The sequence below is a fragment of the Rhinolophus sinicus genome, linkage group LG09, assembly GCF_036562045.2.
Source record: "Rhinolophus sinicus isolate RSC01 linkage group LG09, ASM3656204v1, whole genome shotgun sequence".
Lineage (NCBI taxonomy): Eukaryota > Metazoa > Chordata > Mammalia > Chiroptera > Rhinolophidae > Rhinolophus > Rhinolophus sinicus.
In genome coordinates, this window is record NC_133758.1 from 64572521 (window position 1) to 64587078 (window position 14558).

General features: G+C 39.4%; 1 protein-coding gene across 6 annotated transcripts in view; it reads right to left on the reverse strand.

Moving 5' to 3' along the window:
• POU6F2 (POU class 6 homeobox 2) overlaps positions 1–14558 on the reverse strand; it is a 485143-nt gene that overhangs the window by 104216 nt on the left and 366369 nt on the right. For all 6 annotated transcript variants that reach the window (XM_074340527.1, XM_074340528.1, XM_074340526.1 and 3 more), the window contains exon 5: positions 8792–9117. In XM_074340527.1, the coding sequence (XP_074196628.1) occupies positions 8792–9117 (326 nt within the window). The remainder of the gene's footprint in view (positions 1–8791; positions 9118–14558) is intronic.

Sequence of the window (14558 nt, forward strand, 5' to 3'; positions counted from 1 at the left end):
ATGCAATACAATGTAATGTAATGTAACGTAACGTAAAGTAACGTAACGTAACGTAACGTAACATAACATAACATAACACCAGGTCTTATATTATTTTTTGCTCCAAAAGACGCATTAGAGCTGATGGCTTGGCTACGTCTTATTTTCAGGGAAACGCGAGATTATTCTGATTAGAACTGTGAACTCGTGAGGCCAATGCATGAAATAATGTATATAAAAATGCACTTTGTAAGTTTCAAAACACACTGCAAATATTAGCCAAATATTATCAGTATTTCTTGAGTATTGCATATGTGCTGTGGGATATGATGTTGTACATATATAGGTCTTTCTTTCCATGTAGTTCAAACCACCTTATTTGTGTTATTTCATAAATAGAATGTGGAACTGGAAAGGACTTAAAGATCATCTAATATGAACTTTTCATGTAATGAGTGACACAACTGAGTCCAGAGATTAGGTGACTTGTCCGAGGTCATGCAGCTAGTTAATGGCAAAACTGGGATTACCAAGAATCTCCCTGTTTACTGACATGCTAAAAACCACAACTTTGGGAATTTAGAAGGAAAAAAAGTTGTGTGTTTTTTTTTTGTTTGTTTTGTTTTAATAATATTGGTGGAGAAACCGAGGTTCTGTGGGTCAAAGTGAGAATGCTCTAAGATTACGGGAGCACAAGGCAATCTCCTGCCCCCACACCTCTCCCAGGCCTCTGTGCAGGCTTGCCCTCCCCTCCCTTTGCTAAGTCCCCCTCCCCAGAAACCCTCCCAACCTCTCTGACTTGATGCTACAAAACAGATGTGTAATTGTTAGCCTCATTATAGTTTATATGAGTTTTCTGTAGGAGTGCAGTGCATAATTTTATTGTACACATGCATTTTTATATTCCCAGGACTATTTGCATTTTGCTCAACTTCGAGTGGGTCTGTGTATCTCATTAGATTATCTCCTTAGATTTTAATATCTAGAGTCAAGAAAGGAAAAAAGGCAGGGAGGAAACTGATCATTTTTTGAGTGCCAGCTATTTGTCAAGAACTTAATTCAGTACCCTCACATAAGTCATCTCATTTAATCCCCACACCAACCCTCCAGACAATGAGGAAATTAAGGTTCAGGATCTTTCTTGGGTGACCTCACCCAAGTGCCCGGCAGCGCCAGCACCCATGCCCAAGTCTGTCTGCTTCTAAAGACCATGCTCTCCCTACGACGCCACACGTCTGTCCTGTAAACCTTCGCTAGGACCACAATGCACACCATAGGTGCTTGATAAATGTTTGTAGCTAATGATAAAAGTGCTATCTTTATGACCTGGATAATATTCACTTGCAAGTCTATACTTTGGAAGTCAGTTTAAAGCCGGTGGAAAATTTACCCCTAATGTGTGAGAAATAAATTGAGGCTAAAATATGAGGAATGGCACTTGATCATGAAAGCACAAGACTATTGCATTAAGTTAACATAAATACTGGCTATGTTTTGCTCATTCAGAGTGAAGTGCCAGCCAGCACATTTTGGGCATCTTGAAGTGCCACTAAAACCTGCATCTATGCACATGGAGGCAAAACAGTTTCAGAAGCCATCTGAACTAGACTTTGGGATCAGTTTATCTGCCATATCCGACAGACAGTGATGGGACTGGAGAGTATGTGTGGCCCCCAGGCTCATTGCTGAACTCGCTGCAGACAGGCCACAGGTCCGCCCCCCTATCATGGTCAGAGTGGTGCTGTTTTCCTTGAGAAGTTATAACTTGCCCTGTTCAAATGCTGCAAGAATCTTTGCACTCCCTTTGATTTTGGCACCCTTTCCATCTATTGCTACTACTTGCTGGGAGCTTCTGTACTCAGCGGTGTGAAAATGCCACCTGCTTTGCTGAACCCCTATCTACATGATTTGACTAATCTGCAGAACAGTACCCAGAAATGGTAAATCTAGACAATGGCAAAGAAGCACCAAGTACATAAGTGTATTCTTGATAAAGTAATTTCCCCCAGCCACTCTCAAAGCAATATAAACTTTGTAGCTCCTCCTGGATCTCAAATGCTTGTAATAAATTCTTTGAAATGTCCGTAATGTTGAACTGAGGGTTTTTTTTTTTTTTTTTTTTAAGGAGATTGTCTTTCTTTCATAAAAGGAAAAATTGTGCCTTGCAGAGAAAGTGGGTACATATGTTTTGTTTATTTTATTCAGTGCTGAATATGGTTGGGTAAAGGGACTCCCCTTTCCCATTCAACCTCTTGCTGAATGAGTGAATCATGAATGAAGCTCTCAATTTGCTGGATGGTAGTATAAACAGAAGTAAATTCATTCTCTTTCATATCTGTAGTATAATCAACATGTACTTAGCAAATTTAGAGCATAAAAAGCATTATTTAATCTTCACAGTAACCCTCAGAGTTTGGATGGATGTTCTCATTCATAATAATGAAATTTCCTTTGGTTCGTTAGCCCAAGAGGAAGCCTTACTTTGTGTTGACTTGTCCAGTTCTGAAAAGATCCTCATGGCCTGAATTGCTCTGGAGAATATTGTCTACATCTATAATTTTTACCAAACTTACTCAATTTCATAAAACCATAAATTAGTTCAGTGAAAAATGTCAGCAAAAAAAGTTACTTGATTGTCCTAACATTTCAATCCAATCAGAACGATTGGTTTATTAGACCTGTGCAATACACAGTTAAGGACAATGGATTTCCACCCACCTCCCTGCCCCATCCATTACCCAACAAGCACTTGTTTTTCTACGGCACAAATTTGGTGCCATTTTCAAGTTCAATTAAAATGGTATCCAAGATCTGGCTGAAATTTACAGTGGATAGAATGCCATTGACCTTGGAGAATATTTATTAAATAAATCATTTACACAGCTGGTAGCCAAGCTGGGAGGGACTAGAGTGAGGTGAGTGAGGCACTTATCTGGGGCACAAAAGTTAAGGGTATGCCCAATACACAATCATCAAGATGAATAACATGTAATGGGATATTTTAAAAAATCAAAATGAACACAAACATTTGTGATCAACAAAATCAGTGTTACTAATTTTTCCTTTTGCCTCAGACTCCAGTATGGCTCAATACTGTTATTAATCCTATATTTAAAATTTTGGCATTTAGTTCATCATGAATTTCAGCATTCATTTTGATTTTTAAAAATATTGCATTAAAATATTATCTATCTTGATTACCACATTTTTGGGTACATCTTGAATTTTGCATCCAAGATGAGTGCCTCACTTACCTTACCTTAGTCTTGGTCCAGAATGGGAGAATTCTGCAGTGATTCAGCCCTGTGTAGGCATGGATGTCTGAGTTCTATTAGAGTTTACAATGAACACAAAGGAGTTATAAAAATATGCCTGTGAACGGTACTAGAATATGCCACCCCAAAATGTGCCACTTTGTCACGGGGATTTTTTTTTTGAACTCAAGACAATTGAGAAGAAGCAGAGAGAAGAAAACTTCTCTGCCATTCCATTTACCTAAAAGCAGGACATAAATTTGTAAAGGTGTACTTCCCCCCTCCCCTTCTACCAGGAAGGATAGACATTAATTACTGGAGACAACTCTAGGTCCTTATCAGCCCAGAGATGGCACTAGAGGAATCTATACAACCAATCTTGCTAAAACTAACCCTTATCTACCATTAGTTTCACCATATATTTACCTTCCCACAATTTGCCACCCCTTGAAACACATAGTCCTTCTCCTTCATCTTGTCACTTCTCTAAAAATGTATTGTTCTTTTGTTAAGATGCTGTATAAGCCCAAGTTCTAACCACTGACTTCGAGTTACTCATACTGAGTCCTCCCATGTGTGCCTGTGATGCACGTGTTAATGAACTTCTGTTTGTTTTTCTCTTGTTAATATGTCTTTTGTTAGTCTAATTTATAGAGCCCCAGCCTGAGAACCTGGGATGAGTAGAGGAAAAATATTTTTTTCTCCACCTATACCCTTGTTAGTCACTCAACACAATTTTAGGGGTTAGTAATACAAAACTCCAAATAGAATGGAAGGAGTTCTAGAAAGTATTTAATTGTACCCTTTCCCTTTATAGAGGAAGTGGTAAAATTAAAGTTAAGTTTGTAAAGTTAAAAAACTGAGTCACGAAGCTTTGACTGATATTGTGCTAAGTGGATTAAGACAGACTGCTGGGAGAGAAGGGGTTGGCCCAAGATGCTTGGCCTTTTCTCTTAAGAGCTGTGATTGGAGACCATGTGCTTTACAAAGGATGAAAGTCACGTCGGTCCAGGTCAAACTACTTCTCAAGTGTTTTGGGTCTTTGTTTTCAAAAATGATCATGCACTACCTTCTCCATCACTCATCTACTTTGGAACTTAGTACTGAGAGTTTGCCAGTGGGAAAACATCCCAAATGAGAAGATCAGGAGGCTGTGCCTCCTGCAGAGCAGAGGTAGAATTTGGATGCAGTTTTACTCTTGGATGCCTGAGTGGTAACAAGACCTTTACATTAGCAAATCCACATGGTCGGGAACAATTTTACACTGCTCTGAAGCAACTTCACCTCTGAGGAGGTAACCATGCCCCTCATTCCTCACACAAGCACAGATAGCTTTCTCTCCCCTAACTGCTTCCCCTGAGCTTTGTCTCCCTCTGTTATTTATTAAGATGTTCAATACAACAAGAAGAGGAAAAGATTATCTTGCTTCCTGCCATGCAAGACGGTATGCAGAAGGCCAAGGTTAAATGCAGCATTTGGTTTCTTAAGCTTCTCTAATGTATAGGTGTGGAAAAGCAATCTGGGACCAGAGCTTACAGCGGTGACTCTCTGAGGATAAAAACTTGACTTTAATTTGGACTCTGTGGCTAAGATAAAATCTGCTTCTGCTATCATTATCCCACTTATGTTTATCCCCACTCTCTTTCCACTCTGCCACCCAGCTGAGTGGGAAGAAATTAACCTGACCTTGAAGAATATTCACAGAATCTTCAAGACTATCAGGTTTCCAATAGCCAATAAAGTTCTAGAGGCCTACTAATATTCAGATCATAGAGTCATAGGCCTGAAAAGGATTTTAAAAACCATATAGCTCAAACATTTAACAGGTGAGCAAAACAAAGTCCAGAGAACCAATGCGACTTGTCCAAAATCATGCGCTAGCTGGAAGCAGGGTCAGAACTAGGATGAGTCCTCAAACCCTCAAGGTCCCCCTTCCCATTGCACCATAATTAGGTTCCAGTCATACCTAGCTCATCTCCAGATCACTCATGAAGGAACATGCACACATTAGGGCTTTTACACAATGTTCGGAATTTTCCTACTGCGAATGAAAATTCCCGAGGAACAGTCTGAAGAAAAGCCATCTCAAAGGTCATAGAAAAGAGATATTTATTTCACCATTCTTATGTTTATAGGGTCTTTATCCAGATCAAAATTATATATTGAAATTAAAATTGTACATTGTTTTTTCTACCCAGGAATAATTAGGCCATATCTTTTCCCCCCAAAGTTAGTTGCTGCCCTTTATGTTTCTGATCTGCTCCTACCCAACACACTCTACATTTCTAGTTTTAGATTCTGACATAGTCTGTAGCCAGTGGACTACAGCCAAAATAGGAGAATGGCTTGATAACCATTCTGGAACCCAAAAGCTAAATTCATCTCACGGATGCATTTTTCTTGTCCCACACACAGTTTTCAAATTTGACTTTGGGTTTTATACTCAAGTTTGCTTTACTTATTTAGACTAACTGCCTAGCCTCTGAAGATCTTTGTGTTTATGACCCATGTTTGGAACTTCTCTCCAAACATGGATGGGTGGGCAGGTTTTGAGTTTCAATAGAGAATCTAAAGACAGACATTCAGGGGTCAGCTTCCGGTTTCCACTCTGGACCAGCAGCCCTCCTATAACCCTGAGCAATCAAAATTAGTGGATGAATTTATTCCTCTATCTGGGCTTCTCTGAAGTGATGATATTTTAGACTCATGTCTGTCTTGAAACAACAACCTGGTTTTGTAAATGCAAATTTCATGGAATTGAGCTAAAGAATGAAAAGAATTATATTGCAATATTATGGGAAAACTTCACAAGAACTATTCCAGGAATTTTAATCTAGAGTATTACTATCTGCCACCATTATTAATTTTTTTCACTTCTAAAAATGGCTTCTCTTAAATATACCTACATAAGCCACTTTCATTTATTATTTTTTCTGAATACATGACATCTGTATAGTTTCAGAAATAATTGTTATCTTTCAGTTTTTTTAACAAAAATATTTTCTGAATTACTAGCTTTCCTTAACAATCTAAGTTGCATAGTCTAAACTAATATTTCTCAGATTTTGAATAACGTAAAAAGATAAAGACCACATGCAAATAAAATTTTTTTTTAAATAGAATTTAAGCTGTCATATATGAATTTAGTTGGCCTTTATTCCCTTAATAATCTCCAACCAAAACCACTTTTTTCTAGTTCATAAAGATCATTACCTTTGACAGCTAAATATCTTTGTATTTCCTTTTACACACTTTTCTTTTTAAAATGTTTAAATATTCCATGTTCACAAACTCAAAAACCTTTCAGCTAGTGTAGAAAAAACCCAATATTTCAAAACCATGGAATTATCCATTTCCTTTACACATGCCTGTAATAAAGGGGGGGGGAATCCTTTTATTTCTACTGATATAGATTTATTCAAAATCAGTTCTTTATCCATTTGGTAATATTTTAAAAAGTTTTCCCCAAATCACTCCTTTGGTAGTCATCCATTAGATCCACAGAAGTTAAACTATTATCTTAACAGTGGATTAATTAAGTTTATAAATTAAAACTACAGCAGTAAAAAATTAGAATATTCTCTCAGGGTTTTAAAGAAAGAATTGTGGCTCTGAGCCCTCATTTGTTGTGAAAACAAAACAAAACAAAACAAATACAGCCCCTGGATTTCCATGGGAAACCATGAAAAGAACTTTTAGAAATTCTAATAGAATTTATTTCCATGAAGCTGAGTGGTCACCTCATCTGAAGTCCCATCAACAGCCATTCAAATGGGTTGTGTACACTTGGCTTTCATTGGCTGATAGAGATTGATAAGATATTGACAGTGTTCAGAGAAGGCTGATGTCCACCGAGCTCAAAGCTTTCACTCAGCTGTAAGGATTGACTAGTGGAGTATGTACAGCTGGAGACAGACAGAGCTAAGTAACCTCATCCCTCAGAGGGGGACAGGTTTTTTTTCTTGGGTAATTTAACTTATTTTGATGGCTTGGAAAGAGGAAGTGTTTAATCATATGGTGTACAGGTACACCTAATTTAACTGCTCTTAAAAAGCATTAAACATTCTCTGGGATAATAGTTTTGAATTCCAAATGCTGACAACACTGGGATTGCTGTAATTGTGCCCCTTGTAAATTTGATTATATCTATTTTCTCTGTAGATGTCAAGTGTACAACGAAGACTTTTTAAGCCTGTGTTCAAGTTTAGTCCTATGTCAATGGTATTACGCTGTCTCATAGTTGTGAGATTTTAAAAAAAATACATCTTTAAACTCGACTCAGGAAAATGTTCAAACTGAAAGTAGCCATGACCCAAGTGCCAGGAAAAACACAATTACTCATCTCACCCAAATAGTTTCATTTCCAGGAAAACTTTGGGCCACATCTGAGAATCCAAGTTCATAAGAAAAACGTTATAGGACAACAAACAAAGTCGGTTCTAAAATACTAAGTGCCTTTCTATCTGTGTACCAATTTATTGTGACTTTGTGTACTTTCCTTTATTTCGGGCCTAAGGATGTGATGGCTCTTGTAGCCCTAAGGTAGGGAAGGGCTGCGTGACCCATGTCAAAGCGTGGGGAAGCTGGCATATGAAATGAGTGCATAGGCTGCTCACTGCTGGACTTTGTTGCTGTGCCACAAGTTTACTAAGTCATCATCGGGAGTCTCACTGGGAAAAACAGCATTATGTAAGTCTAAAACTGAGCCATTCATTTCTGGATCTGATGTGTTGACATCACAGTCATTGTAACTTGAAGCTAATTTATTACAAAGTTCTCCAAGTTAAGAATGGTTTCCTGAACTATAAACATGTATTCTTGAATGTTCCTCAATGATAGTGGATTAGAGATGAGCTTCCATGGTTAGCCTGAAATATTTATTTTAGAAGCCCTCAGCCTCACAGTAATAAAGTAAATATACGGAAGGTTTATTATTTTTTTAAAACTAATTTTGTAAACATCTTTATAATGCGTATTTGTTGAGGCTCCTGGCATGCATTCAGAGTACTTGTTAGTCCATGGAGTGATGGTTGGAATCTGGGACATAAGACTGGGGGCTAAATTTCTTCACCCTCTTAACCCCAGAGAGTCTTTAGAAAAATAGAAACAAAAGAGCACAAAGTACTTAAGGTAAGACACCGTTGTATTCATAATATAGAGAAATAACCACCATGCCTCATGGACAGGAGATGCAGTTCTCCACGGGGCTACAAAACTGTGCTAGTAATAATTTTAATTGGATGCTATCTTTGCTGCCTTCAAAAAGTATCATAAAATGGAATTATTACAGGCTGCAAGTGCACTTGCAGTGCTGGCCTCTCACAGGAGAAAGCAGATAACATTTATCCTTTGCAGGACCACATCAATGGGCTCCATTTGTTTCCTTCACACTGTATCCCCGGTTGCTGGCTATTTGCTTCCTCTTCCTTATGTCTAAGAGATCAATTTGAATTAGACGCCATAGAACTGGACGCTAAGTTTTGCTGGCCTCTGCCTTTGGGGACAGCACAGCCCCATGGAAAGCGCTCTGTGCTCATGGGCCGGGATGGGGAGCATACCTGCAGAGGATTGGGTGGCGTGAGCGGCGACGGGAGGCCGTGTCCTGGAGATTGACTGGGTTTCAGAGGGGGGCTTGCGTTCTGCTGAGTTGGAGACGGTTGGTTCTGGTGCTGGGGGTGGGATTGAGGCTGCTGGGGCTGCGATGGTGGGGCTGGCAGCTGTTGGGAGGCGAGTGGTGGCTGCTGAGGCGGGGCCTGCTGGGGCTGCTGCTGCGGGGCCTGCGGGGCTGGCTGCGGGTGCTGGCTGCCGGGCTGCGGTGGCGGCTGCGGCTGAAGCTGCTGGAGCTGCTGGAGCTGCTGGAGTTGGGAGTTCAGGGATGAGGTAGCTGCAAGGAAAGAAAGGGAACAACGTGCAGGTGAAACAAGCGTGACAAGTATCTTGCTGTGTCGCTGGCCGCTTGTCCTGTGTGAGCTGCGAAGGCTCTCCTTTAGAAAAATTTTCCCCTTTCAGCCTGGATCTCTTTGGTACTTAAGAGGGTTGTGGGAGAAAAAGAGTCACTTCTCCGGAAAATTTTAAACTTTAAGGAGAACAAGAATGTAACTTATCAAGGCATTTCTTTGAAAGGCATTAAGCCAAGGGATGCACTAGAGATGGAGGTCTTGTGTAAGTACCTCCCCGCCCCAGCTCCCCGCCCTCCACACTGCTTGGGAAATACACTTCGGCTTTCAAGATGTGATTTAGATTTTTAAAGTTCAACCAGTTGAATTCTTTTGCTAAATGCTCAACTGGAGTTAAGAACAGAGAACTAGTTCGTGATCTCCTTTCCACCATCAATGCCATTAGTCGTGTCATTTTCAGTTGCTACTTCAGAGCTCTGCCAATTTGCTTAGATATGTTAGTTTCAAGTTTCAAGCTTTTTTTTTTTTTTTTTTAATTTAAAGATAGTATATGCTTCTCAGTTTTGCAGAATCAAAAGAGTGAGTCTGAATTTTTTGCCTGCTGATCAAGGAGACAGAAACCCCCAAACCGAAAGGAGTATGGTAGGTGACATGAACGGTATACTGTGGTGACTAGACACATTAGCACCTCAAGGACACGTGAGAAACTGAGGGAATGAAATCGTCTTTCAAGGTTTTCTTGTTATGTGAAATGTAAGAGTTGGTGGGACAAACTGTCTCAACATCGAGCACTCTAAATTTGTTCTTAGATGGCCATGTAGCACGGAACAATTTCTGCAGCAGGAAGACAGTTAGTTTGGCCAAATAATGATCTAGAGAAAATTACTGCGACAACTTCACTTCCTTCTTTGCCTGAATCTCAGTCTAAAAGCTTTCCAACAAGCCTCCAAATAAATATAAGGATCAATGTGGAACCGGAGGCCTGGGCTGCAAAGTTTTCCTGCTCCTCCCCTACCTAGAATTTGTCAAGATTTCCAAAGGTAATAACTCCTGTTTGCAAAATTAAACTAGTCCTTATTTTTAAAAAGTGCTCCCTTAAAAAATCTAGTGGTTCTGTAAAATGACATATCATATACTTGTCTTCATACAACATATTCTTGAGAAATGCGTGTACGTTGATCCAGATGATGAAGACACCTAGACAAGTTACTCTGTAAGGAAATAAACCAGTGAGTATTTTTGCAAAGCTAAGAATAATTTTGTAAGATTTACTGAATATCAGTTAGGTACTAGTCCTGTGTTAGGTAATATGTAGCGTTTAAAAAAGAGACATAGTCCTGCCTTCAAAGAGTTTATCTATTTGTGTAATCTATTTGTGTAAATAAGATTAACTCATGAGAAACGATCAGGTTTGAGGGTAGCTGTTACAGAATCCTGCTAATGGTAGATGTTGATACATATATGTTAATTGACTAAATGGTCAGCAGTGTGGACATGGATTAAATAGCCAGGGAGATCAGGGGAGGGGGCTTCTGTGGGCTAGAGAGAACCAAGGTGGCAATCATAGAGGATGTGGAATGAGAGCAGAGGGTTCAAGAGAGTGACGTTCATACCTTGAAAGGAAGGAAGGGAGGATATTCCAGGCTGGAGAAACACCCAGAAGCTAGCATGCCTCAGGGGATATTTCTGAAGGATGATGTGGAAAATGAACTGCCTGAAACAGAAGTCCTCAGAAGTTTTGAATGACTTTAGACCTTACAGAAGGTGAGGAACCTAGCTTGTGAAAGTGGTGGAAAGATGGATCACTCCCAATTAGCTGCTGTGTATGTCAGATTTAAAATACAGAATCAGGTTTGTTTAAAGCAAGGCATAGCTGTGGTAGTGAAACAATAGTTTGACAGTTCCTAGCGACACCAAATACCAATTAATTCTGTGGCCTCAGGTACCATGTAGAGCTTCCATGTTGGACCAGCTGGGATGGCAAGTCCTCAGTGGGTCAATGAATTACTCTAGGTCTGCTCAAACACTCAGTCTGGTGTGTGTCCTACCTTGCATGTAAATCCGAAGTGCTCTGGGACTCTAGAGGCAGAGAAGGTGTGCGTGAGAGAGGGCTGGAAAATACCCAGTCAATGGGAACTCTCTGAACTTTCTGCTCAATTTTGCTGTGAACCTAAAACTGCTCTAAAAAGTAAAGTTTATATGATAAAAATACCCAGTCATCATCCCATTTATTGGTACTTTAAGATCATGGTCTGGTTTTGCCATTCCCTTCCTTCCCCCGACTGTTGTACAAAATCACATCTTATTGAAGATCTGGGAGCCCAGCTCAATTCCGACCTCCCAGGATTTTTCTGCAATCTGGAGGGTCCTGGGGGAGTGGGGCTGGATCTCTCCTCTGGGTGGACTTACAGACTTTAGGAAACTGATTGCAACTGGCCTCCTGCCTGATTCAAATCAAGCCTGTCCTAATTTCTTTCAGGTGGGGGGCACATATGTCAGTGCTTAGTTTCATGGTTGACTTAAATACCATCCTGTTTCATTTTGGTTAGAAAAGCATTTATCTAATTCAGCATTTAGAAACAGGAAAGACTGGGGAATATTGGCAGATAGATATTGGCAGACGGGTAGGTAGGTGCAGCAGACCCTAACCTCCTAATGAGACATGATCCCAAATGTATTTTCATTCCTTTATGGTAGTGCGTTCACATTGCTTGGCATTTTTTTTCCCCGTGACCTGAAGCTTGCCTGGAGAAGCATTAACCTAAACGAAACCTCGGAGTTACAAAAACTAATTTGGCATCTGCAAGGAAACAATCATGCACAAGAAAATATGTTCAGGTAGGTCCTGGATACAAAGAAAAGCATGAGGGAAATGCACAAGAATGGAACTCTTGTCTGAAAAATGCCAAAGCCACCTACACAATAATATGATAACAAAAGTTAAATGAAATAATAATATAGCCATAAGGTTAGAAGTGTTTACTGGTTTTCAATTTTTGAAACAAGCTGTAAACAAGTCAGGAAAGATTTAATGAGAACATAAATGTTACCATTCTTGACACTGCAGAAGTAAAAGTTTTGTGGAAGGAGGAGAATTGAGGACCAGAAACTAACTGGGAAGTCAAGAGAGGACTCCATAGTTGACAGAACAAATGGGGATTTAAATATGCTGTTTAAAGTTACAAAGTTAACTAAAAATAGTGTTATACTTCTATTAGGAGAAGGGAGGAAGAGACAGTGGGAGATGTAAGTGAGCTAAGCCCTCATACATCATACCAGGAAATGAACAGATGATACATAAAGCTAATAAATCAAGAGACAGAGGTAAATGGAAAGTATTCAGAATTATGTAGGTAAGCCCATGAAACCTGAAACCAGCAATGGTTAAATGGTTAAGTGTGATTGCCTTGGGGAAGTAATCCTGAGGGTGGAGGGTATAGCTGAGTCCTGGGCATTTCTTCATAAACCCTGTGTACTGAAATGATTTTCAACCACATGCATGCAATACACTGACAAATGATTTTTTAAAAAAACAGTTTCAAAATTTTGGCTGCGTCTTGTATAATAGCTAAATTTTATATGCCAGGCACTGTTCTATGCCCTTGTCATTCATTTTCTCATCAATTCTCTCAACAACCTTATAGTAAAGTCAGTCTCCTAAATTGGATTTTCCCAAATGCAGACCCTGAGCCAAAAATTCAAGTACAAGTGATTTATTAAGGAAGGGCTTCCAGGAGACACCAGGAAGAGAGTAAGGAAAACAGGATAAGGAAAGGCGAGAAGCAAAGTAGGGGTGAGATTTCGGGTGAAGTCCCAGTCTATTCTCACCCCAGGGGACTGAAGCATGAACTGTACCTCAGAGTTTATCCTTCTCTTCCTTCTCACATCAGTCAGTCATTGGTTCCAGGTGAGTATGGGGCATAAACTTGGGGGACTTCTAGTTCTCTATAAAGGGGAAGTGACTTCAGTGCCCCAGAATCAAAGTACAGTGTTTAAAAATTACTATCAGTGGTGATTGTACTATGTAGCAGGTCCAATAAGGTACTAAGAAATGCCCAGACTAGATGTGAATTTCCATGGGACTTGTCTGTAATGGGTGGGTCAAAGCACAATCATATCAGGTTCCTTTGACTGTCTCTATATAGACAAGGATCTCTCTCTCTCTCTCTCTCTCTCTCCATATATATATATCATATCTATATCACCATACCTATACATAATCCATATTCACATCCATATCCATATCCATATTCATACCTATATCTATACCTATATCTACATCTATCACCAAGCCAAATTAAAGAGACAGATTCTCCTCAGGTTCCAAAAACTTGGTCAATTAATTATTGAACAGAGTGCTGGTAATTGATACAGGATTGAACAAAACAGAAATGTTTCTTGCTTTCCTGGTGCTCAGGGTTCAGTTCCATTAAAGGCCTTGAACTGATACAAGTTTTAACATACTCGTATTACTAGAAAGTAACTACCATGTTTCCCCGAATCAGCTGTAATGCATCTTGTGGAGCAAAAATTAATATTACACCCAGTATTATATTATATTATGTTATGTTGTGTTGTGTTGTGTTGTGTTGTGTTATGTTATGTTATGTTATGTTATGTTATGTTATGTTATATTATATTAATATAAGACCCGGTCTTGTATTATAGCAAAATAAGACCAGGTCTTATATTAATTTTTGCATTAGAGCTGATTGTCCAGGTAGGCCTTATTTCAGGGAAACACAGTATCCATCAGACAGAGGTTAGTCATTACTGCAAGCACAGAAAGATGTATTACAGGAGCCAGTTCTGGGTATGAGGTCATGACCTATCAAGTTCAGGTGGAAGATATAGCCCATCATGGAGATTTATGTGGCCATTTTCTCTTTGAATAATTGACATGACTTGTTCTTTGTTAATACTCATCTGGAAATCTTCTGTCAAGATAAGGATTTTCATGGAATTGTCCTTCTACAAGCAGAGAAAGTGTTGGCCAAAGGACAATCATATTAGATATCCTTGACAATTATAGTTCTCTTTGTAAATTAAAATAGACATTCTGGTTTTATAAATCTGTCTCTTTTGGTGAGAGTCATCACTGTGATATTCTAATCCATTCCAGGACACTAAATTAGATTGAGTTTCTTTAGCTCCCCAGGCTGAGATCTAGACCCTGGTTGGGAGCGAATTCTCCTTGGGCTCCAGTGATGACACCAACTGTGGTGTGAACCTTCTTTTGAAAAGTCTACAATAAATATTTGCTCCTGGTAGTCCTAGAAATGTTCCCAAAGATCATTCCAGATGATGCTTGTTCCCAGATATAGCCCATTGAAAAATGTTCCATGGTCAAATAATTTGGGAGGCATTACGTGTTGTATTCTATTTTTGGAAATCCATAGTGAGCATTAGAATATGAATGACTTAGAAT